The sequence below is a fragment of the Tamandua tetradactyla genome, chromosome 12 (genome assembly GCF_023851605.1).
Source record: "Tamandua tetradactyla isolate mTamTet1 chromosome 12, mTamTet1.pri, whole genome shotgun sequence".
Lineage (NCBI taxonomy): Eukaryota > Metazoa > Chordata > Mammalia > Pilosa > Myrmecophagidae > Tamandua > Tamandua tetradactyla.
The window spans coordinates 40,293,682-40,321,361 of NC_135338.1; the positions used below are offsets into that span (position 1 = coordinate 40,293,682).

The 27,680-nt window shown below is 36.6% G+C and overlaps 1 protein-coding gene across 10 annotated transcripts in view; it reads right to left on the bottom strand.

Moving 5' to 3' along the window:
• The window catches only part of CEP128 (centrosomal protein 128), a 667,241-nt gene that overhangs the window by 467,141 nt on the left and 172,420 nt on the right, over positions 1-27,680 (bottom strand). For 9 of the 10 annotated variants that reach the window (XR_013160385.1, XM_077123226.1, XM_077123222.1 and 6 more), the window contains 2 exons: positions 26,866-26,940; positions 12,757-12,889 (listed from right to left, as the gene is read on the bottom strand). Coding sequence is in view for 9 of the 10 variants with exons in the window: in XM_077123226.1 (XP_076979341.1) it covers positions 12,757-12,889; positions 26,866-26,940 (208 nt within the window). In the remaining variant the exon portion in view is untranslated. The remainder of the gene's footprint in view (positions 1-12,756; positions 12,890-26,865; positions 26,941-27,680) is intronic. The other variant, XM_077123220.1, reaches the window with a different exon arrangement.

Here is a 27,680-nt window from a genome sequence, read left to right on the forward strand (position 1 = left end):
AACAAAAATAACACTAAAACATAGAGGATGCAGCTAAGAGTGCTGACAAGGAAATTTATAGCTCTTTATGCTTCTATTAAAAAAGAGAAACTCTCAAATCAAACACATAACCTCACACCTGGGAAAACTAGAAAAACAAATGCAAATTAAACCCAAAGGAGGAAAAAGAAACAAATAACATAGATTGGAGATGAGATAGAGAATAAAAAGCCAATAAAAAGAATCAATGAAATCAAAGTTGGTTCTTTGAAAAGATGAACAAAACTGACAGTTAACTAGATCGACAGAGAACAAACTCAAATAACTAAAATCAGAAATGAAAGAGGGGGCAAAACTAATGAACCCACAAAAATAAAAAGAATTATAAGGATTATAGGGATATCATCAACAACTTATTCTAACATATTAAATAACATAGATAAAATAGATAAATTCCTAGAAACACACAAATTACCTATATTAAAGCAGAAATGGAAGATCTCGGCAGTCCAATTACTAATATAATTAAACTATTATTGATCAAAACCTTCAATCAGAGAAATTTTCAGGACCAGATGGCTTCACTACTGAATTTTAACAAACATTCCAAGAAGAATTAATACCCGTCCTTCTCAAAGTCTTACAAACATTGGAAAAGGAGGGAGAATTTCCTAACACATTCTATAAGGCCAACACTACCCCAATAACAAAGCCACAAAAAAGGAAAGGAAATTAAAGTAAATATCCCTTATGACCATATATGCAAATATCCTCAACAAAATACTACACAATAAATCCATAAGCACGTTAAAAGAATCATATTCCAGGATCAAGTGGAATTTATCACAGACATACAAATGGTGGTTCAACATAAGAAAATCAATTAATGTAACACATCACATTAACACAATGAAGGAAAAAAAACACGATACCTTAATTGACACAAAAAAGGAATTTGACAAAATCCAGCATCCCTTTTTGATAAACACTCAGAAATCCAGGAATAGAAGGAAATTTCCTCAACATGATAAAGGACATATATGAAAAATCTACATTTAACATTACACTCAATGGTGAAAGGTTCCAAGCTTTTCAACTAAGATCAATAACAAGACAAGGATACTTATGGTCATCACTGTTATACATCATTGTACTGGAAGTTCTAGCCAAGGTAATTAGGCAAAGCAAATAAATAAAAGGCATACAAACTGGAAAGGAAAAAGTACAACTTTTTCTGTTTGCAGATAAAATGATCTATACATATATAGAAAACCCTGAAAAATCCACACAGAAGCTACCAGAGCTAAAAACAAATTCAACAAAATATGAGACCAACATGACAAAATCAGTAATGTTCCTTTACACTACTAACGGGCAATCTGAAGAGTGAATCAAGGGGGAAAAAATCAATTTATAACAGTAACTAAAGGAATCAAATATCAAGGAATAAATTTAACAAAGAATGCAGAAGACTTATACATAGAAAATTATAAAACACTATTAGAAGAAATCAAAGACCTAAACTAATGGAAGGACATTCCATAGTCATTCATTGGAAGACAAAATATAGCTAAAATGTCAATTCTCCCCAATATGATTTACAGATACAACACAATCCCAAAAAAAATTCCAGAAGCTTTCTTATAGAAATATAAAAAGTTAAGCATCAAATTTATACGGAAGGATCAGGGACCTTAAATACCCAAAACAATCTTGAAAAAGAAGAGTTAAGTCAGAGCACACTTCCTGATTTTAAAAGTTATTAAAAAGCAATGGTAATCAAAATAGAATGATACTGGCACAAAGACACACATGTAGACCAGTGCAATCAAATTGAGAGTTCAGGAAAAAAACTCAGTAGTACGGTCAATTCATTTCTGACCAGGGTACCAAGTCAAAAATGCAAAAGAAGGAAGGTGGAACCCTACCTCATGCTATATGCAAAAATCACCTCAAAATGAGTCAAAGGCCTATATTCAAGTAGCAAAACTATAAAATTCCTAGAAGAAGACATAGGGAAACATCGTCAGTACCTTATGTTAGGCAGTAGCTTTTTAGACTTTATATCAAAAGCACAAGAAACAAAAGAAAAAAATAGATACATGGGACTTCATGCAAGTTGAAAATATTCATGAATCAAAGGACTTCATCATGAAAGTAAGAAGACAATCTACAAAATAACAGAGAATTTTTGGAAACCACATATCTAATTCATCTTTTTTAAAAATATTTTTATTGAGATATCTTCATGCACCATAGAATCCATTCAAAGTGTATAGTCAATGGATCACAATATCATCACAGAGGTGTGTATTTATGACCATAATCATTTTTAGAACATTTCCATGACTCCAGAAAAAGAAAAAAGAAGAAAAAAAACATACACCCCATACCCCTTACCCTTTCCTCTCATAACCACTAGTATTATAATCTATCCATTTTTTTAAACCACTTACCCCCCCTATTATTTCTTTATTTTTCATCCTTATTTTTGTACTCATCTGTCCGTACCCTGGATAAAGGGGGCATCAGACACCAGATTTTCATAATCACACAGTCACATTGTAAAAGTTATATATTTACATAATCGACTTCAAGAATCAAGGCTACTGGAATAAAGTTCAACAGTTCCAGGGACTTTCTTCCAGCCACTCTAATACACCACAAACTAAAAAGGGATATCTACATAATGCATAAGAATAACTCCAGGACACCACTTGACTCTGAAATCTCTCAGCCACTAAAATCTTACCTAGTCTCATTTCTCACCCCCTTTTTGGTCAAGAAGGCTTTCTCAATCCCATAATGCCAGGGCCCGGCACATCCCAAGAAGTCATATCCTACACTGCCAGGGAGATTTACACCTCTGGAAGTCATGTCCAATGAAGGGGGGAGGGAATTGAGTTCATCTGCCAAGATGGGTTAGAGAGAGAGGCCATATCTGAGCAATAAAAGAGGTTCTTGGGGGCTAGCCCTTAGGAATAATCACAAGGATGCTCAGCTTCTCCTCTGCAGGAATAAGTTTCATAAGGGTGAGCCCCAAGATTGAGGGCTCAGCCAATTGAATTGGTTGTCCTCACTGCTCGTGAGAATACCAGGAATTCCAAGACGGAGAAGTTTAGTATCTTCTCCTTTCTCCCCAGGACCCCAAGGGGACTTTGCACATACTTTTTTTTATCCTCTGCCCACATTACTTTGGGATATATTGGGCAATCACACTTACCTATGCAAACCAACAAGATCTCACTCCCTATTCAAGATTCCATGAAATTAGGGTGTTTAAATAAATGACCATTCAAGTTAAATTAGACAATACACTATAAAAAATACAAATTTTGCATGAAATAAACATCTTTTCCTTTGGTCTCACACAGAAGCTGAAGTCTCAAAATATAGACCATATAATCCTTAACCCAGTATTCTGATTTACCATAGACCCATCCAGATCAGCTTCATTCATATCTCTACTTTATATCTGATCACTACTTCCACTTCTGTAACAGTTGCTATATGGGGTAATGCTGACTCTCATAGTTTCAAACCTCTAACTCTGAATCTGAGGTGTCACAAAAATACCTGAAGTTGCAGGAAATGACAAGGTTATACACAAATAGTTCAGCATCTCAGAACTTAGAAAAAGCAGTTAAGTTACAATTTCAAAACAGATGTGACTGCTATAAAAGTTTATGCTCTAGGACCCTTTATCATAGGCCCCAACCTGATAACCCATGCTCTCAATTTTAATTCGATGAGTTTGTATATTATAGTTACTTCATATGAGTGAGAAATGATATTTGTCATTTTGCTTCCGAAATTTCATTCAACGTATTGTCCTCAAATTTCATTAACCTAGTTGCAGACCTCACAACTTCATTCCTTCTTATGGCTGTTTACAGTCCATTATATGTACACCATGGTTCTCCCTTCCGTGCCTCTGTCAATGTACCTTTAGGTCACCTCCAACCATTGCAAACTGTAAACACTGCCACCATAAACACCAGTGTGCAAATGTCTATTTGTATCCCAACTCACAGTTTCTCCAAGTATATACCCAGCAACAGTGTTAAAGGATCACAAGGCAAGCTCCTGTGTAACCACAACAGGGCCTGACAGAGAAGCTGCATCACTCTGCTTCCCAACTAACAGTAAAACGGTATATCTCTTTCTCCATAGTTGCTCCAGTACCTGTATCTCTCTGTACATTTTTAAACAGTTTTATTCAAACTTAATACAATCCAGCCTAAGTAGAAAATCTAGAGTTCCCACTAAAATCACAAAGCCATGCTTTTGCACTACCAATAAGGACACTACCTTTTCCTCCACAAAGAGTCCCATATCACACTCCTATATATTCTGCTTATTGACATCTGGTATATTGCCTTTATTACATTCAATGGAAGCATATTATAATGTACTGTTAACCATGGATGCTAGATTGTGTGGATTTTTTTTTCCTGCTTATCATCCCATTGTCAACACCTTTTAACTATGACCTTAATTTGTTCTAGCTCATGACAAAAACTTTCCTATATTGGTACATTTCATCACCATCATTGTCCACTCTAGGCATTTCTAAGTTATACCATCTCAATGTTTATCAACTATCTTTTCTTTTGGTGTCATACATGCCCCTAGCCCTTTCTCCTTAACAATATTTCCTTCAACTTCATTCAGTGTACATATACTATTTTGCTACCATCAGAAACTATTCTGCTATCTATTTCTAAATGTTTATAATCAGTCCTGTTGAACAGTCTGTATTTCTTCATCAGGAAATGTCCAATCTCAATCTTTCTATCTCCTGATAGCCTGTGTTCTTAACTTTAACTCTCAATGTTCACTCAATAATGTTAGTTCATATTAGTGATACCATACAATATTTGCCGTTTTGTTTCTGGCTAATTGCATTCAGCATAATGTCTTCAAGGTTCATCCACCATGCTACATGCTTCATGACTTTACTCTCTCTTACAAGTACGTAATATTCCATTGTATGTATATATCACAGCTTGTCTAGCATTCATCCATTGAGGAACATTTTGGCTGTTTCCATCTCTTGGCAATCATGAATGATGCTGCTATAAACATCAGTGTACCAATGTTTGATTGTATCCTTGCCTTCAGTTCCTCTGAATATATACCTAGTAATGAGATTGCTTTAAACAATATGGCAATTCTATACAGCTTCCTGAGGAACTGCCAAACTGCCTTCTAGAGTGGTTGCACCATTCTACATTCCCACCAACAGTGAATAAGTGTGCCTCTTTTGCCACACCCTTTCCAGCACTTATTATTTTCTGTTTTTCTGATAATGGCTAGTTTAGTGGGTGTGAAATAATATCTCATTGTGGTTTCGATTTGCTTTTCCCTAATAGCCAGTGAAGCTGAACATCTTTTCATGTGCCTTGGAGCCATTTCAGTTTCCTCTTCTGAAAAGCTTCTCTTCATGTTTTTTGCCCATTCTTTGAGTTGTTTCCCTTTTTGTGGTTGAGCTGTAGAACCCCTTTATATATTGTGGGTATTAAACCTTTATTTGATATGTGCTTGGCAAATAAGGTCTCCCACAACATAGACTGCCTTTTTACTTTCCTGGCAAAGTTCTTTGATGCACAAAAATGTTTAGTTTTATGGGGATCATTTATCTATTTTTTCATTTTTTGTATTTTGAGTGTAAAGTCTATAGAAACCACCTCCTATCACAAGCTTTATAAGATATTTCCCTACATTTCCTAAGAAAAGTTTTATGGTGTTAATTTTAATGTTTAGGTCCTTAACCCATTTTGACTTAATTTTTGCATAGGATATGAAATATGGATCCTCTTTCATTCTTTTGCATATGGATATCCAGTTCTCCAAACACCCTTTATTGAAGGGGCTGCTCTGTTCCAGTGGGTTGGCTTTTCTGCCTTATCAAAAATCAATTGTCCATAGATGAGAGGGCTATTTCTGAACACATAATTCAATTCCACTGGTCAGTGTATCTATCTTTATGCAGTACCATGCTGTCTTGACCACTGCAGCTTTGTAATATATTCTAAAGTCAGGAAGCGTGAGACCTTCCACTTCATTTTTCTTTCTCAAGATATTTTTTTAGCTATTCAGGGCACCCCATCTGTTTTAGCCTGCCAAAGCTGCCAGAATGCAACACACCGGAGATGGACTGGCTTTTAATAAAAGGGGATTTATTTAGTTAAAAACACATAGTTCTTCAGAGGAAAGACAGCTAACTTTCAACTGAGGTTCTTTCTTACACGGGAAGGTGCAGAGCAATCAATCTCTGCTGGCCTTCTCTCCAGGCCTCTGGGTTCCAACAACTTCCCCCAGGGATGATTCCTTTCTGCATCTCCAAAGCCCTGGGCTGAGCTGTGAATGCTGAGATGAGGTATGCTGAGCTGCTTGGGCTGTGCTATGCTGAGCTCTCTCATTTAAGCTTCCATCCAATTAAATCAAACATTATTCAATGCAGCAGGCACACCTTCTAGCCAACTGCAGACGTAATCAGCAACAGATTAGTTTCACATGCCATTGGCTCATGCCCACAGCAACAAAACTAGGCACGTTCACCTGGCCAAGTTGACATCTAAACCTAACTACCACATAACCCTTCCAAATAAATTTAGTTATTGGTTTCTCTAATTCTGCAAAACAACTTGCTGGGATTTTAATTCATATTGCAGTGAATCTATAAATCAATCTGGGCAGAGTACATATCTTAACTATATTTAGTCTTCCAATCCATGAACATGATATGCCCTTACATTTATTTAGGTCTTCCATGATTTCTTTTAACAATTTCTTATAGTTTTCTGTGTACACATGTTTTGTGTCCTTAATTAAATTTATTCTAAATTTTGATTTTTTGGTTGTTATTGTAAATGGAATTTTTTTCTTGATTTCCTCCTAAGAGGGCTCATTACTAGTATATGGAAACACTACTAATTTGGGGGTGTTAATCTTGTATCCTGAACTTTGCTATACTCAGTTATTAGTTCTAGCAACTTTGCTGCAGATTTTTCACAATTTTCAACATATACTATAATGTCACCTGCTAACAGAGTTTTACTTCTTTCTTTCCAATTTGGATGCTTTTTATTTCTTTGTCTAATTGCTCTGGTAAGAAGTTCCAACAAAGTGATAAATAACAATGGCAACAGTGGTCAACATTGTCTTGTGCCTCATCTTAGTGGGAAAGTTTTCAGTCTTTCCCAGCTGAGGATGAAGTTAGTGGTGCATTTTTCATATATTCCCTTTATCCTGTTGAAGAAGTTCCTTTCTATTCTTATCCTTTGAAGTGTTTTCATCAAGAAAGGATGTTGAATTTTGTCAGATGCTTTTTCTGAATTGGTAGAGATAATCGTATGGTTCTTCCACTTTGATTAATTGCTGTGGTGTATTACATTATTTGATTTTCTTGTGTTGAGCCAGGCTTATATACCTAGAATAAGTCCCACTTGGTCATGGTGTATAATTCTTTTAATGTGCTGCTGGATTCCATTTGCAAGTATTTTGTTGAGGATTTTTACACTCATATACATTAAAGAGATTGGTCTGTAATTTTCTTTTCCTGTAGTATCTTTCTCTGGCTTTGGTATTAGGGTAATATTGGCTTTAAAGAATGAGTTAGGTAGTTTTCCCTCCAATTTTTTTGAAGAGTTTCAACAGGATTGGGATAAATTCTTTCTTGAATGCTTGGTAGAATTCAAATGTGAAGCCACCTGGTCCTGGAATTTTCTGTTTGGGGAGCTTCTTGATGACTGATTCAATCTCTTTATTTGTGATTGGTTTGTTGAGGTCAATTTTTTCTTCTCAAGTCAATGTCAGTTTTCTAGGACATTGCCCATTTCATCTATGTTGTCTAGTGTATTAGCATTTTCTCCATTATTTCTGCGGGGTCAGTGGTTATGTCCCCTCTCCCATTTCTGACTTTATTTATTTGCATACTCTCTGTTATTGCTTTGCCAGCTTAGCTAAGGGTCCATCAATTTTACTGATTTCTCAAAGAACCAACTTCTAGTTTTGTTGATTTTCTCTACTGTTTCATATTCTCAATTTCATTTATTTCCACTCTAATCTTTCTTATTTCTTTCCTTCCATTTGCTTTGGTGTTAGTTTGCTGTTCTTTCTCTAATTCTTTCTGGAGAATAATTAATTCCTCAATTTCTGCTCTTTCTTCTTTTTTTAATACAGTCATTTAGGGCAATAAATTTCTTTGCAGTATCCAATAGGTTTTGATATGTTGTGTTTTCATTCCCATTTGCTGATATTTACTGATTTCTCTTGTAATTTATTCCTTGACCCACAAATTGTTTAAGAATGTGTTGCTTAGCCTCTATGTATTTTTTAAAATTTCTCGCCCTCTACTTGTTTTGATTTCCAACTTCATTCTATTATGATCAAACAAAATGTTTAGTATGATTTCAATCTGTTTAAATTTATTTAGACTCGTTTATGACCCAGAATATGGTCTATCCATGAGAATGATCCATGAGCACTTGACAAAAATGTATATCCTGCTGTTGGGGGTATAACATTCTGCAAATATCTGTTAAGTTTAGTTCATTTATCATATTATTCAAAATTTGTTTCCTTGTTCATTCTCTGTCTAGATGGTCTATTTATTTATGAGAGTGGGGAATTAAAGTCTCCAACTATTATGATAGAGGTGTTTTACTTCTCCCTTCAGTGTTGTCAGTGTTTGCCTCATGTATTTGGGGCATTCTGACTTGGTGCATAAATACTTATGATTGTTGTTTCCTTGATGCATTGTTCCTTTTAATAATACATAGTGTACTTCTTGTCTCTGTTAATTATTTTACATTTGAATTCAGCTTTTAGTATAGCTAACCCCACCCACTCTTTTCTGATTGTTGCTTGCATGAAATATCTTTTTCCAACATTTCACTTTCAATGTTTTTGTCCTTGGGTCTAAAGTGAGTCATCTGTAGATAGTATATAGATGGGTCCTGTTTTTCAGTCCATTCTTCCAGTCTATGTCTTTTGATAGGGGAGTTTTATCCATTAACATTTAATGTTATTACTGTAAAGATGGTATTTTCTTCCACCATTTTTTCTTTTGGATTTTATATCATATCTTATTTTTCTTTCTCTTTTTATCTTTAATGATAGTCTTCATTTCCAAACTCTTCTCCAGAACTCTCTCTCCTGTCTTTCCCTATCTGTTTGTAGTGCTCACTTCAGTATTATTTGTAAAGCCAGTCTTTTACTCACAAACTCTCCCAGTAACTGTCTGAAAATATTTTAACACCCTCCCCCCCATTTCTGAAGGACAGTTTTGCTTGGGAAAGAATTCTTGGTTGGCAGTTTTACTCTTTCAGAATCTTAAATATATTATACTTTTGCCTTCTCACATGAGTGGTTTCTGCTGAGAAATCCACACATGGTCTCATCGAGCATCACTTGTGATGCATTGCTTTTCCCTTGCTGCTTTCAGAATTCTCTATTTTTAACATTTAACAATCTGATTAGTAACAGTCTTGGAGTAGGTCTATTTGGATCTATTCTGTTTGAGGTATGCTGTGCTTCTTGGACCTGCAATTTTAGGCCTTTTTGAAGAGATCTTTCTTAGGAAATTTTCAATGATTATTTCCTCCATTACTGTTTTTGCCCCTTTTCCCTTCTCTTTTCCTTCTGGGACACCCATAACATGTATATTCATGTACTTCATGCTATCATTCAGGTCCCTGAGACCCTGGTCATATTTTTCCATTCTTTTCCCTACATCTTTTGTGTGTAGGATTTCAGATGTCCTTTCCTCTAGTTCACTAATCTTTTCTTCTGCCCCTTCAAATCTGCTGCTGTAGGTCTCCACTGTTTTTCATCTCTTCTATTGTGCTTTCATTCCTATAAGCTGTTCCATTTGTTTCTTCAAATTTTCAAGTTCTTCTTTATGTTCACCCAATGAATATTTTATATCCTTCATCTCTTTTGCCATTTCTTCTTTCAACTCATTGATTTGATTTTTGACAAGATTTTACATGTCTGTTTGAACATCATAAATTAATTTTTTTAACTCCTATATCTCATTTAAATGTTTGTTTGTTCCTTTGACTGGGCCATATCTTCAATTTTCCTAGTATGTTTCATTAGTTTTTGCTGGCATCTAGGCATTTGGCTTCCTTAATTAGTTTATTTTGGAGGTCATTTTCACGCTTTTACCTAGGGTTTCTTGTTGTTTGGCTTTTTTCTCCATCTGTTCCTTGGCATTCAGTTCAACTTATTCTAGATCTCTAGCATAGTTTCTGTTTAACTGATCAGGATTTTTCAGCTCTTGTTTTTCTGGTTCTTTCCCTAACTATATGGACATTTTTTTGAGGAGAGTCTCCTTAGATATGATCAACCCTAGTCAGATTTTCCCAGAAAAGACAGTCCCACATCTCAGGAGGAGGGTGTAACCAGTATCAAGCTTCCCTTAGGTTGAGACCCAGCAGATTGTCAGACTTTCCTAGGAAGCTTCTAGACTATGTGCTGTTCCCATCATGCCCAGTCTGAGGCACCTGTCAGCCTGCAGCTTCCCACCAGCATAAAGTGATGCAGTGACTTTAATTCTTAGCAGCCTCTCCCTGTCAGTGGTGTGGTTGAGACAGAAGCTGAGGTAGACAGTAGGTTTAGATTGCTTCTGTTTTCCAGTACCTAAGGCCTGAATTCCCTGAAACAGTGAAGTCACTTGAGCTGGGCCTTGCCCCCCTTCTCATTAGGGAATCATCCCTACTCTCCTGACAAGTTACTTGCCTCTCAGACATGCCTAATTCTGCCCTTGCCTGGGGTAGTGCTGAAGCCTGAGTGTGCCTGCAGTTCTATCTAATGAATTGTTAAGAAAAAGAGAGAAAGAGAGAGCCTTTTAAGAACCAGACCCAGCTCCTGGGTTTGCCAATCAAGAGTTGGAGTTGGTATATGGCTATATGTGGCCCCAGGCTCTATGTGCCTCCTCTTCTTTAGGCCCAACCCTTTTCCAGTATTTCATGATGTCCAACTAAAAAAAACCTCTGTTGTTATTTTTTCATTTTTTTCCCCCGTCAATCCCACCCCCTCTCTATCAAGGTGAAAACTCATGATTTCTTTAGTGCTTATTCCAGGTTTACCTGTATTGGGGGCCTGTTTTCAACAGTCAGAATTTGTTAATTAATTCCACAATTGGAGCTTGATTGAGCTACCTTCCTTGCCCATAGTAGAATCTGTCTCTTTTTCCCTCAGGAACCAGCCTGCCATGCCAGTAGGGCAGGGGCACCAGACTTCATGGCTTGGGAGACTTACAGTTCTCTGTGGAATCTCAGCCATTCCACCTATTTCAGACCAGTATATGATGTGTATTCATCACTGATGTCCCCTCAACAGTTGTTTCATTCAATTCCTGGCTATTTACTAGCTGCCCTGGAGCATGAAGTAAATTCTACACTTCACTACATCGCAATCTTACCCTGCCTCTCCCCAGTTAGGTTTAAATATCCATAACATATAAAGAAGTCCTACAACTCAACAAATAAAATACAAAACTAATTTAAAAATAGGCAAAAGACTGGAATAGACATTTTTCTAAAGATGACCTAGAAATGGTGAAAATGCACATGAAAAGGTACTCAATATAATTAGTCATTAAGGAAATCAACACCATAATGAGATACCATTTCTCACCCACTAGCAAGGCTACTATTAAAATAATAATAACAAGCATTAGAGAAGATGCTTTTTATAAGTGAGATACCTTTTCACACCTACCAGAATGGCCACTATTTAAAGAACAGAAAATGAGGAGTGTTGAAAAATAAGAATAGTCATTCATTGTTGGTGGGAATGTAAAATAGTGCAGCCATTGGGGAATGAAGTTTGGGAGTTCCTCAGAAAGTTAAGCATAGAATTTCATATAAACCAGCAATCCCACTTCTAGGTATATAACCAAAAAAACTGAAATCAGGGACTCAAATATTTACACACTGATTTTTCATAAGAGCATTATTCACAATTGCCAAAAGATAGAAGCAACAAAATTGTCCACTAGCAGATGAATGGATAAATGAAACGTGATATATATAGACCAATGGAATATTTTTCAGCCATAAACAGGAACAAAGTTCTGATATACACAACAACATGGATGAACCCTGAAGACGCCATGATGGGTGAAATAAGCCAGAAACAAAAGGGTAAATATTGCATGATCTCACTGATGTGAAATAATAGAATAAACAAATTTATTGGTTTAGAAATTAGAATACAGGTTACCATGGGCTGAGTTGGGGTAAGAAATGGGGTGCTAAGGCTTAATTGGCACAGAGTTTCTGCTTAGAGTGATCACAAGTTTTGGTAATGGATTTGGTAATGGTAGTAAAACATTGTTAATAAATATAACCACTGAAATGTACATTTGAATGCAATTAAAAAGGGGAAGTTTAGGTTGTATATGACAAAACAAAATTTTTTTAAAAACTACAGAAACGCACAACACAGTAAGCCATAATATAAAATACAGACTATAGTTTATGGTATAATTATAATAATACTGTTACATTGATTGTAACAAAGGTACAATAGGGTATGCAGGGACTCAAACTTTGGCATCATTTTTCTGTAAACCTACAACTTTTCTAATTAAAAAATATATAGTAAATGCTAGATTATGATCAACTTGTGGAAAATCTTGTGGTAGGATCGAGAAATAAACATAACAACAATAGCTCAGCATAAGGAATGCAATTCTGAGAATGGGAAGTATTTTCTAGGAAAGACCCAAAAAAACTCTCATATTTACAAACAGAATTATACCTCTTCTAAACCTCCAATCATCTCGTTGTTCATCCTGATGGTTTGACTGTTGTTTGGAAATATGAGATGCTTCATTTTGTAAGCCCTTTCGATCACCTTCTGCTTTCATTAGTTGTGTACGCAGTACTTCTATCTAAAAACAAATAGCCAAAAGTAAAATTCTTATCACTTTTTTTTTTTTTTTTTTTTTTTTTTTTAAGAGAGAGGGAGGAAGGGAAGGAAAGACAGAGAGAAGGAAGGAAGGATGGAAGGAAGGAAGGGAGGAAGAAAGGGAAACATCTTTAAACATTTTCTTGTTTTATTGTATTTTGTTTGTTTGTTTTTTACATGGGCTGGGGCCGGGAATCGAACCGAGGTCCTCCGGCATAGCAGGCAAGCACTTTGCCCGCTGAGCCACCGCGGCCCGCCCAAATTCTTATCACTTTTAAAAAGTAAGAAAATAACTAGTTAAACTTATAAATTATTACTTTATATCCCCAGGAAAAAAAATTACTTCTAATGAACTATTGTAAACACAAGTTGAAACCAAATTAATTTCCTGGCTATGCCAAGCACAGCAGAATATTCTCTTGCTCCATTTTCATTCCTTCCACAAAAATGAATGTCTTTTCCTTCTCTGTGTCCACAAAAACAAAGGATTTGGTCACAAAAAGAAAACAAACAAACAAAATCCCTTATTTTGATTCCATTCCATCACAATTAGCCCAAACCACCCCAATAAAAAACTATGTTTTCATATTTTTCTCCTATTTTCTTTCACATGAACATGGACTATGGGCTTATAAACTTAAGTGAAATGATCATGAGCTAACACATTTTGATATCAAAATGATACTTATAGATTGATTATCAGGAGATAGAAAGTGAGCAGGGATTGGGCAATCAATGATTAAGGAGTAGAGATTGAAAGCTATTACAGCAGTCACATACACTCCTGAGTTTTAATTGTTGTTTCTAAATTCTGAGTTTCAGTGCTCTTTCTGCATAACCTGGTAGCTCCCTGGAACTTTAGGTAATGGCATGACACCTGAGACACAGAGTCAGAGTTCTGCAACTCTAAGGTCAGCATTACTTTACACAGTAACTGTCAAAGAAGCTGAAAAAGAGATTATACATCAATAAGAGATATGAACGAAGTGGTTCACATTAGGACCAAGATAAATCAGAATACAGGGTAAAGGATGATATTGTCAATATTTTAAAACTCCAACTTCTCTGTGAGACCAAAGGAAGAGATGTTTATTTGCTCCAAAATTTAAATTTTCTATAGCACACTACCTAATTTAACCTGTCTGGTCAGTTTATTTATACAACCTAACAACATGAAACCTAGAATAGGGAATGAGATCTTGTTAATCTGTACAGATTAATGTAATACCCTGAAATATTCTCAAATATTAGGGGAAGAAAATTTAAAAATGTATTTGCAAACTTCCCATGAGGGACTGCAGAAAAAAATGTAGAACTAATAAACTTTCCTACCAGGGGAATTCCTGTTATTCTCTCAAGCTTTAGGGAGTCCCAATTTCATAAGCCAAATCCTTGATCTTGACAGTTGACCTTATGACATTTGTTTCTGCAATGGCAAAGCAAAGCCTATAATTATGCCTAAGAGTCACCCCCTAAAAACCACTTTTGTTGCTCAGATATGGTCTCTCTCTTTAAGCCAACTCTGTAAGTAAACTCACTACCCTCCCCCATACATGGGATATGACTTCCAGGGGTGCAAGTCTGCCTGACAATGTGGGATATGACTCCCAGGGATGAGCCTGGTCCTGGCAATGTGAGATTAAGAATGATTTATTGACCAAAGGGGGTAAAGAAATTTAAAAAAAAAAGATTCAATGGCTAAGAGATTTCAAATAGAGTCAAGAAGTCATTATGGAGATCACTTTTACGGAAGCTTCAGCCAGATACTGCAAATTGCCAAGCTCCAATTGACAGTATTCCTGAACACCCTAAACAACACTCTATAAAGACTCTATAAATGCTTTACTTAATAAGTTTATTCTTTCAGAAACTTAAGGCCTCCTATACATTGTTCCTATGCCACATAAGCCCTAAAACCCAAAGGAACCATTCTCTCCATGAACATTATTCCTTTACCCCATAAGGTCAACACTCCTTTCCAGCACAAAGAAGCTAAACTGGTCATTGCCCAGATGTCCCTGAAGATTGATAAATGATTAAATGAGAGGGAGGAGCTGCTCCTGAGAAATTAATGTTAAAAAATGATTACGACTACTGACTCATTACACAGATATTCCTTTTTAGCTGCTTGTGTATCAGAATAACCATATGAAAATACCTGAAACTGCTGAACTATAATCTAGTAGCCTCGATCGTTGATAATAACTGTATAAGTATAGAGCTTCTATAATGTGACCATGTGTTTGTAAAAACCAAGTGACTGATACTTCCTTTATCCAGTGTATAGGTAAATGAGTAACAAAATTAAAAGATATATAAAAAACAATAATAGGTTGGATATACAGGGGAAAAGTACCCCTATGTAAACAATGAGCAACAGTTATACTATACTTATAGTATATAATATACTACTTAAATTATATTTCATCAAATGTAACAAATATAACTATTGTTTAAAAAAAATTATCATAAATTGTAAACAAATTTTCCACACTATGCAAGTGTTGGTGGTGAGATGGTATATGGGAAGCCTGTAGATTATGCACAATTGTTCTGTAAATCCACAACTTCTCTACTAAATTTTTTATTTATCGTGCTTAAAATAAATGAACAATAAATGATGTTTAATAAACAATAAGCTCCTTGAGGCAGAGGACAGACTTACGCATTTTGTATTTCTATAGATGAGCATATAGCCCATAGCAGGTAATTTCCTAATGACCATTAAGAAAAGTTAGCAATGGCAAAAAGACTGCTAAAATCACAATGCAACCAGAACACAGAAATCCCTTGATTGAAAAACTGAAATTAGAGACTTTCGGGAAGATGGCTGACTACAGTAGCTCAGGATCAGCCCAGCTCCATGGAAAAGCTAGACAAGGGACAGGAGGGTGACTGAGGCGGCAATTCAGGAGTGCGGCTGACCTGGGAGAGCTTTCTGAACCACATGCAGCAGTCCTGGTTACAGAGGCCGAGCAACTGAGAGGCAGAAAGCTGGAGCCTGGTGCAGAAGCACAAAGTACGGGAGACCGAGGGACTACACAGACCGGAGCGCAGGACTAAGAAGTAAGCCAGGCTGCTTTCCTTGGCACGCTACCTTCACCAGCTCATCAGACCCATGACCAGCAACTCACTTCACACCCCACATACCTGAACCCTGTCACCAGCTACCATTGCCCGCGCTGTAGGCGCCCCACCCCACCAGACCACAGTGCACATACCTGCACCACAACCCCACCCCAAGTACAGCCCAACCCACCTCTCCTGCACCCCACTCAAACACTAACTCCCCTTCCCTGTTTCCTGCAGGCTGTTGTCAGTGCAATAAGGCTGCAGGCAATAACCTCCATACCTAGGCGACCCCTGCCCCCCTACCCAGCCCACAGTGTCGCACAGCCTCATGCCACCCTCCCTGAGCTCACAGCATCCCTTTACGGCACTCCCAGGCCCACGCATGCACACTGACCCCCAATCACGTCACTGAGATCTGGGAACCACAAATTACAGTCCTAGAACTGCACATGCACACAGCCCTCACTCTCACTTCCCAACTCTGAGGAAGTACCAAACTGTGCAGCCAGATCACATTTGCCCCCAGTCCACGAAGGCATAATGAGAACCTGCTGCCACAGCTCTAGGAATGTGCACAAAGGGCCCCATACCTTAGACCAGTGCACCCCAAGGTTATTCCCCTGAGATTGGTGCACCCACACAGCTACATCCTACCTGACCGCTGGGCACCCATGTTCACAGGCAGCAATCCTAATATCCCCAACCTGCATCCATACATGCCCTGAAACAAATCACCATACTAAGTGCTCCACCCCATGCCCTGCTCCCTGCTGTACAACCATCCGGCAAACACAGGAAAGTTCTAAGGCCTTAAGCTACTGAAACAAATCAATTCCCAAAGTAAATCAATCAAGATATCTACATGCCACAAAGAGATCAGAAGATCATGAAGCATATCACAGGGCAGACAGATACAGCCCTGCCTAATGACCAAATTAAAACACCAGAGGAGACATGGACGTTGGGACAACTAATCAAAGATGTATTAATAAAATAAGTGGGATAGCAAATGACATAAAGGAGATCAAGACAGTAGAAGAGCACAAAGAAGAATTTAAAAAAAACAAACTGAAAAAAAGCAGAAATCACAGAGATTAAAGGCTGTTGAACAAGTAACATACAACACCAGATCTGAAGAGACAGAAGAAAGAATAAGTGACATAGAAACAGAATAATTGACTTTGAAAACTCAAAAAAGCAAATGGAAAAAAAGATGGAAAAAATTGAATGGGAACTCAGGGAAATTACAGGTAAAACAAAGCGTACAAATATAAGAATCATTGGCATCCAAGAAGAAGAGAAGAGTAAAGGGCTAGGAAGAGTAGTTCAGGATATAATGGGGAAAACTTCCCAACCCTCATCAAGGACATAAATATACAAGTTAAAGAAGCCCAAAGAACTCCAAACAGTATAAATTAAAATAGGCCCTCCCCAAGGCACATACTATTCAGTTTGTCAAATGTTGAAGGGAAGCAGAAAATCCTGAAAGTGGCAAGAGAAAAACAATCTACTATACACAAGGGAAATCAAGTAAGACTGAGTTAAGACTACGCAACTAGTACCCTGGAGGCAAGAAGGCAGTGGTATGATATATTCAAGATTCTGAAAGAGAAAGACTTCCAGCCAAGAATTCTGTACCCAGGCAAACTGTCCTTCAAAATTGAGGGAAAGATTTAAGTTTTCACAGAAAAAGATGTCCTGAAAGAATTTGTCAACAACAGACAGGCCCTACAAGAAATACTAAAATGAGTTGTGTGGCTGGAAAAAAAAGAAAGGAGAGGGAGGTCTGGATGAGGGCACAGAATTGAAGAGTACCACTAAGGGTAATTTAAAGAATACAAAGAGAAAGAGGGAAAAGAATATATAGATCTGACAAACAAAATAAAAAATATTAGATGGTGGAAACAAAAAACACCTTTTCAGTAATAACTTTGAATGTTAACGGCTAAACTTACCAATTAAAAGATACAGATTGGCAGAATGGATTAAGAAACATAATCCACCTATATGCTGCTTATAAGAGACTCATCCTAGACACAAGGATACAAATAGACTGAAAGTGAAAGGATGGAAAGAGATTTTCCATGCAAGTTGTAACCAAAAGAAAGAAAGAAAGAAAGAGTAGCTGTGTTAGTTAGATTCATTTGTCAACTTGGCCAGGTAAGCATACCTAATCTTGTTGCTGCAGACATAAGCCAACGGTACGTGAACCTCATCTGTTGCCAATTACATCTGCAGTCAGCTAGGAGGCGTGTCTGCTGCAATGAGTGACGTTTGACTTAATTGGCTGGTGCTTAAATGAGAGAGCGCAATGTAGCACAGCAAAAAGCAGCTCAGCATTCCTCATCTCAGCACTGGCAGCTCAGCCCAGGCCCTTGGAGATGCAGAAAGAACTCACCCCGGGGAAAGTTGTTGGAACCCAGGGGCCTGGAGAGAAGACCAGCAGAGACCATCCTGTGCCTTCCACGTAAGAAAGAACCTCAGTGGAAAGTTAGCTGCCTTTCCTCTGAAGAACCAACAAAATAAATCCCCTTTTATTAAAAGCCAATCCGTCTCTGGTGTGTTGTATTCCAGCAGCTAGCAAACTAGAACAGTAGCTATACTAATATGAGACAAAATAGACTTTAAATGTAAAAACATCTCAAGAGACAAAGAAGGATGCTATATACTAATTAAAGGGTCAATTCACCAAGAAGATATAACAATCATAAATGTTTATACTCCCAATCAAGGAGCTCCAAAGTACATGAGACAGACATTGGTAAAACTGAAAGAAGCAACAGATGTTTCAACAATAATAGTAGGAGACTTCAATACACCACTGTCCTCTATAGATAGAACAACCAGACAGAAGATCAATAAGGAAACAGAGAAGTAAAATAATTTGATAAATTAATTATCCTAACAAACATAAATAGTCACTACACCCCAAAGCAGAAGGTTATGCATTCTTCTCTAGTGCCCATGGAACATTGTCAAGGATAGATCACATGCTGAGACACAAAACAGGTCTCATTCAAAAATATTGAATGTATTTATAGAATAAATAAATTTAAAAATATTGAAATTATTCTAAGCACTTTCACTGATCACAATGGGATGAAGCTAGATCTCAATAACCACCAAAGAATGAGAATACTCACAAATATATGTAGATTAAATAACAAACTCTTAAACAACCAGTGGGTCAAAGAAGAAATTGCTACAGAAATCAGTAGCTATCTGGAGATGAATGAAAATGAGAATACAACTTATCAGAACTCATGGGATGCAGTAAAGGCTGTGCTGAGAGGGAAATTTACTGCTCTAAATGCCTATATAAAAAACAAGAAAGAGCACAAATTGAAGTCTTAACAGCAAACCTGGAGAAACTAGAGAAAGAAAAGCAAACTAACCCCAAAGAAAATAGGAGAAGAGAAATAACAAAGATTAAAGCAGAGATAAATGAATGGAAGAAGAAAAGAACAATAGAAAGAATCAATAAAACCAAAAGTTGGTTCTTTGAGAAAAATCAATAAAATTGATGGGCTATTAGCAAGACTGACAAAGAAAAAAGAGAGAGGATGCAAATAAACAAAATCAGAAATGAGAAGGGGTGTGTTACCACAGATCATGAAGAGATAACAGAAATCATAAGAGGATAACTGACTCGGGAATAAATAGAGGATCTCAGCAAACCAAACACAAGTAAAGAGATTCAATCAATCATCAAAAATCTTCCTACAAAGAAAAGCCCAGGGCCAGATGGCGTCCCAGGAGAATTTTATCAAACATTCCAGAAAGAACTAATACCTATCCTACTCAAACTTTTCCAAAAAATTGAGGAAAAAGAAACTCTACCTAACACATTTTATGAAGCTAATATCATTTTAATACCAAAACTGGGTAAAGATGATATCAGAAAGGAAAACTACAGGCCAATCTCCCTAATGAACACAGATGCAAAAATTCTGAATAAAATATTACCAAATCAAATAAAACCGCGCACTAAAAGAATTATACACCATGACCAAGTGCGGTATATACCAGGAATGAAAGGATGGTTCAATGCAAAAAAAAGCAATTAATGTAATATAGCACATTAACAAATCAAAAGGGAAAAAACACATCATCACGTCAACTGATGCTGAAAAAGCATTTGACAAATGTTCCCACTGTCACCACAATTACTCAACATCGTGCTAGAAGTTCTAGCTAGAGCAATGAGGCAGGACAAAGAAATAAAAGGTATCCAGACTGGAAAGGAAAAACTAAAACTCTCATTATTTGCAGATGATATAATACCATACTTGGAAGATTCTGAGAAATCTACAACAAAGTTACTTGAGCTAATAAACCCATTCAGCAAGGTGGTGGAAAATAAAATTAATATGCAAATATCAACAACATTTCTATATACAAGCAATGACCTAGATGAGGAGTCAGTTAAGGAAAAAATTCCATTCCAAAAAAACAACTAAAAGAATTAAATACTTAGGAATGAACTTAACTAAGGATATAAAGGACTTGTACACAGAAAACTACATAACATTGCTGAAAGAAATGAAAGGAGATCTAGATAGGTGGAAAGACATTCCCTGCTCAAGGATGGGAAGGCTAAATATAGTTAAGATGTCAATTCTCCCCAAATTGATCTACAGATGCAGCACAGTACCAATCAAAATTCCAACAACCTACTTTGAAGATTTGGAAAAGCTAACTGCCAAATTGACCTGGAAGGGAAAGAGACTCTGAATAAATAAAAGCATCCTAAAAAAGAACAAAGTGGGTGGATTAACACTCCCTGACTTTAAAACCTATAATAAAGCCACAGTGGTCAAAACAGCATAGTAATAGCACAAGACAGAAGCATTGACCAATGGAATCAAATCAAGAGTGCAGAAATACATAACCAAATCTATGGTCAACTGACTTTTGACAAGGTCCCCAAATCCTCTGAAATGGGTCAAAATGGTCTTGTCCATAATTGGGCATGGAAGACCTGGATATCAATAGCCATGAGAATGAAAGACAACCCTTATCTTATACCCTACACAAAAATTGACTTAAAGTAGATCAAATAGTTAAATATAAGAAGTATCATCATAAAGCTTCTAGAAGAAAATGCTGGGAAACATCTTCAAGACCTAGTAATAGGAGATAGCTTCCTAAACTTTATACTTAATGCACAAGTAACAAAAGCAAAAATAGATAAATGGGCACTCCTCAAAATCAACTGCTTCTACAACTCAAAAAACTTTGTCAAAAAGGTGAAGAGGCAGCCAACTCAATGGGAGAAAATATTTGGAAATCACCTGTCAGACAAAGGTTTGATTTTCTGTATATACAAAGAAATCATACAACTCAACAACAAAAGAACAAACAATCTAAACTTAAAATGGGCTAAAGATGTAAATAGGCATTTTTCTGAAGAGCAAATACAGATGGATCAAAAGCACATGAAGAGATGCTCATTTTCACTGGCTATAAGAGAAATGCAGATCAAGACTACAATGAGATACCACCTGACACCTATAAGAATGGCTGCTATTAAACAAACAGGAAACTATAAATGTTGGAGAGGACATGGAGGAACTGGGACACTTATGCACCGCTGGTGGGAATGTACAATGGTGCAGCCACTATGGAAGACTGGCAATTCCTTAGGAAGCTAAATATTGAGTTGCCCTATGACCCAGCAATAGCACTACTTGGTATATACCCAGAAGAGCTGAAAGCAATGACACAAACAGACATTTGCACACCATTGTTCTTAGCAGTATTATTCACAATCACCAAAAGATGGAAACAAACCAAATGCCCATCAACAGATGAGTGGTTCAACAAAATGTGGCATATACATACAATGGAATATTATGCAGCACTAAGACAAAATGATGTCCTGAAACACATGACAAGATAGATGAGCCTTGAGGACATAATGCTGAGTGAAATTAGCCAGACACAAAAGGACAGATACTGTATGATTCCACTTTTTTTTTTTTTTTTTTTTTTTTTTTTTTTTTTTTTTTTTAAGAGAGAGGGAGGAAGGGAAGGAAAGACAGAGAGAAGGAAGGAAGGATAGAAGGAAGGAAAGGAAACATCTTTAAACATTTTCTTGTTTTATTGTATTTTGTTTGTTTGTTTGTTTTTTACATGGGCTGGGGCCGGGAATCGAACCGAGGTCCTCCGGCATGGCAGGCAAGCACTTTGCCCGCTGAGCCACCGCGGCCCGCCTGATTCCACTTTTATAACCAGCATAAAGATATAATCAGAGGCTTATAATACAGAATATAGGGGACTTAGAGATACAGAGAAGCTAGAGAGGGTTGAAACTTTAGTTAATGAGGTTGAACTCTAATGTAAGGGAATAGACAGGAGCAAAGGTGATTCTCTAGTGGGTCTAGAAGTTATATTTCATTTGAAGATGAAAAAGATTGAAAGGGATTGTATAGACCTATGTGTCCCAATGACTCACACTAGAAACATGAATGAGTTCTCATAAGAATTACTTCAAAGATATGATTCATATATAAAGAGTGTTTAAGTGCAGGGTACAGGGGGAAAGCTGCTATTGTATGCTATGAGCTATGTTCAAAAGGAAACCATCAGCACTACCACAGCAACAGCAGAGGTAAATAATGGGGTGAGGGCCAAGAGTTAAGAGGAGGTTTAGATCTCCTATTTGGCGAGGGTGTGTTTATTGGTTTTCTGTCTCTTGGGAACAATGAAATTATCTAAAATTAAGAATGTTGATGGACTGTGGACTTTGGGCCCTCTACGTGGTGCCCAATGAATCCTGGTGGCTGAAGGTTGCACTGATGGAGAAGTAGATTGGAGAACAATGGTGTATATACTTATGAATGAAGGTGGTGTTGCTACAAAAAGCACTGCCATGAGGCATGCAACAATGTGAATGAACATGTAGGACATCTGATGAGACAAAACAAGTCAGAAACAAAAGACCAACAATGATATGATCACCTTTAGAAAATGCTGATAGAAAACAGGGGCCTAGATTGTAAGCTTTTAGCGCAGACACATTAAGTCTGGAGTGGTAATTGTTGTTTCAGGATTTTGAGAGGCTGTTTTATATATATAGCCTGATATTTAGAGATAAGAATGAAGATCAATAGGTTGGGGTTAAAGTAAATGAAAACATAGGGTAAGGAAGATAGTATCTGTACTTTAGAGCCACACATACTCTTTGAGACCAATGGAAGAAAGGTTTATTTGAACGGGAACCGAAATTTTCTGTAGTGTGTAATCTAATTCAATTTATCTGTATAGCTCATTTGAACAACTGAAACACAGGAAGCACAGAATAAGAAAGAGGTCTGTTAATCCTGCATAGATTATTGCAATGTGTGAAAACATCCTAGAGTATATGTGCTGGTTTGAAAGGATATATGTCCCCTAGAAAAGCCATGTTTTAATCTAAATCTCATTTCGTAAAGGCAGAATAATCCCTATTCAGTACTGTATGTTTGAAACTTTAATCAGATCATATCCCTGGAGATGTGATTTAATCAAGAGTGGTTGTTAAAATGGATTAAGTGACGACATGTCGCCACACCTTCGGGTGGGTTTTGATTAGTTTCTGGAGTCCTATAAAAGAGGAAACATTTTGGAGAATGAAGGAGATTCAGAGAGAGCACAGAATGCTGCAGCACCACAAAGCAGAGTCCACTAGCCAGCGCTTTGGAAATGAAGAAGGAAAACACATCCCGGGATGCTTCTTGAAACAGGAAGCCAGTAGAGAAAGCTAGCAGGTGACATCATGCTTGCCATTTGCCCTTCCAGCTGAGAGAGAAACAGAGAAACCATGGCTGTGTTCACCATCTGCCTTTTCACTTGAGAGAGAAACCCTGAACTTCATCAGCCTTGCTGTACCAAAGTATCTTTCCCTGGATGCCTTTGATTGGACATTTCTATAGACTTGTTTTAATTGGGACATTTTCATGGCCTTAGAACTGTAAATTAGCAATTTATTAAATTCCCCTTTTTAAGAGCCACTGTGTTTCTGGCATATTGTATTCCAGCAGTTAGCAAACTAGAATACTATATTAAATAGATAATCAAAAAAAGTATTGGCAAAGTCACCTGAGGGAGGGGAGAAATAACACGGAATTACTAAATCTTACCATCAAGGAATCCCATGATGCTGTGTCAAACTTTAGGGATATGCAAATCAATAGGCCATGCCCTCGATCATGAGGCTTACTCTTGTGAAGCTTATGTAGGTAGTGGAGAAGTTCAGACTACCTATTGGCATACCTAAGAAGGTCCTTACTTCTGAAGGACCTCTGTTGTTGCTCATATGTGGCTTCAGTCTCTCTAAGCCCCACTCTGCAAGTGAAATCATTGCCCTTCCCCCTACATGGGACATGACATCCAGGGGTGAAAGTCTCCCTGGCAAAGTGGGAGAGGACTCCCAGGGATGAATCCAGACCTGGAACTATGAGATCAACAATTACATCTTGACCAAAAGGAGGAAAAGAAGTGTAATAAAGTATCAGTGACAGAGAAAGTTCAAATGGAGTCGAGAGGCTACTCTGGAAGTACCTCTTACGTCAGCTTCAGGTAGACCTTGCTACCTATCATAACCTGCCAACCCCCAACCAGGACTATTCCAGCCAATCCTAAAGAACACCAATGGCAATATAAAAGATTCCACAAGGGTTCCAGGCACTAGAGTAACTTTGCAGAAACCTACAACCTCCAGATGGGTCCCTGGTCCAGATAAGTCTTGAAACCTAGTCCAGCCTCTCCAGAACATCCGATAGTTCCATCTCCCTACCCTATATTAGTGACAGACCCTTCCAATATAAAAAATTTAGAATTGTCATAGCCCAAACAATCCTAAAGAGAGGTATGTAAAGATCAAAGGTGATGGTGGAATTAGACATAGAAGATAGGACTTGAATATGAATGCTGAATCATTAAGTTGATATCTCTTTTAGTCTCCAGTATTTTAGAGCAACTAGAAGTAAAAACCTAAAATTGAGAAATTGTATTCCATGTCAAAGTCTGAAATATGTTCTACAACTAATCGTGGTGCTGTGCTTTGAAGTTATAGCTTTTATGTGTGTGTGTGTGTGTGTGTGTGTGTGTGTGTGTGTTATTTTTCACAAAAACAAAGAAGTAAAAAAAGGCTATTGTGATGATAAAAAAGTATTTAAGCCCTCTAGCCTCCTATATTCTGGAGCAGCTAGAAGGAAAAATATGAGAGGATCATATGATAGCCCATGACAAACTCTGGGATCTGTTCTATAACTACTTGTTGAAGAGTGCTTTGAAAACTATTGCTTTATTTTTCTGCTTTGTATATATATATTAAACCACACAGTTAAAAAAACCTGAAATTAGAGATTATTAATCAGTGTTCAAAAAAAATCAGATTGGAATCAAATACAACATAAACTTCCAAGAAAGAACATTTGAACTCTGCCAATGTTAACTCCATGTGGCCGCTGGCTTTAGAAAAAAAGCCAGTGAACATTTTTAAAGGTTTTGTAAAACAGGTGATGCAGTATATTTTCAACACCAATTTTCAAAATGTAATAGTCCTTCTGAATATCTATGATGCCTGACATTTTTGCCTCACCAAGCATATTATGTAGCAGAGTTATGTAACGCACTTCATAAAAAAGGAAGGTACAATTGCAGTTGAAATTAAAAACAGGAAGAGAGGCAATTAGAAACCTATACACCCTCATCCAATGTAGATAAGATGGCTATTTAACATTATTGAATTTCAAATATCAGAAGTGACAAACTCCCAAAAGGGGCTAAAAAATGTTATGCTTAAAAATTAAGCCTTATCTTTGGTTAAAAGGGGAAAGTGGTATATTAAAAATGTGACTGTAACACAGTGATTCAGTCAAAGTAATTTGAACATGGAAATGTGTGCTTTATATATTTTAATCCCCCCTTCTCCAAAGTCTCCTTGAATAAAATTATGTTCCTCAGAAAATCTTTATTTCTTTTAGCTTTTTTTATTGCATAATATAACATATACACAAAGCAAAGAAAGAAAGAAAAGAGCAATAGTTTTCAAAGTACTCCTCAACAAGTACAGATCTCAGAGTTTGTCATGGGCTACCATACCATATCATCATCTCAGATTTTCCCCCTAGCTGCTCCAGAACAATGGAGGCTAGAAGGAATAAACATTTATTTATCATCACAATTGACTTTTTTTTCTTTTTTATGAAAAATAGCACATATACAAAACAGCAATAAATTTCAAAGCACAGCACAATAATTAGTTGTAGAACAGATTTCAGAGTTTGGTGTGGGTTACAATTTCACAATTTTAGATTTTTACTTCTAGCTGCACTAAAATACTGGAGACTAAAAGAAATATCAGTATAAGGACTCAGCAATCATACTCATTTGTTAAAATCTAGCTTCTCTGTCTAACTCCACCACTGTCTTTGATTTTTTTATCCCACTCTTTAGGGGTATTTGGCCTATGCACAGTCTTAACTTTTTCATGTTGGAAGGGGTTGTCAAAAATGTGAGGTAGGGAGATAGAACTAGCTGATGTTCTGGAGAGGCTGGGCCCTCTAGGTTTCAGGATTTGACTGGTCCTAGGACCCATCAAGTTTCTCAGAAAATTTTGTCTTACAGTCTACTTTGACACTGCTCACACCAAGAGAGAAATAAGTTAGAGTAGCAAAATACACTGTCATAGTGGGAACTTCGGCCTGTGTTTTATAATAACTTTCTCTGAATTTTCACTGTAAGATTTCTACCTTTTGTTTACATGTGCTAATATACATTACTACACAAGGATTTTTCTAGACCTACTTTTATTTTCCTTTCACAAAGACATTTAATAAAAAAGGAGACTCAATCCTGATTTAATGTAAAAGTAGATATTCACAGCTTACATAGACTTACCTGATGCATAAGTGTTTCTCTGCTTCCTTCAGATTGATTCAATAACCTCCGAGATAGTTCCAATTCCTGTTCAAGCTAGAGTTTCAACAAAGGATAAAGAAAAATTTAAAGATCCAATGGGACAGAAGATAACTAAATTATAAGCACAGTGTAAGAGAAGAAAAGCAAAAAAAATTTCAGAAGACATATACAGGTAATATGCAAGAATAAATATCTTGTTATAAACATATCTATATTTCCAATAAAATAATTTAATTGCATATTACAAAGTGAACTAGACCAGGCCTCACAAGTCTGGGTTCTAGTCCCAGTTCTATCTCAAATGTAACCATGTTTAAAGTTTTTACTTCTTTCTTCTCTAAAACAAGGATTTTATATTAAAGAATCTCTGAGATCCTACATAGTTCTGAAATTAATCTAAATTCTAAAACAATTTTTTCTTTACATTATCACAAGTAGTGTCAAATGAACTGAATTGGAATTAAAAGCTGCAAGGACCCAATGACTCAAAGAACATGTCATCTAATTGGTATATAATTATATTTCTAATATTACACTTCAATAGAAATTTGAAAGATACAAGTTCAGAATAAGACATTTAAAATGTCCTTAATAATATTCATCTAATATTACCATTAGATAAATATCTAAGAAAACTGTGGTCAGTTATATGACTAAATATCCTATGAAATTTGAATGTCCCTAGACTATTTCAAGTTGAAAATTGTAATAACATGGGATACAAGTGTGTTACATTAAAAATCGAGACCTTACATATAGATGATAAACTTTTTATACTTTATAACAGTAAGGTT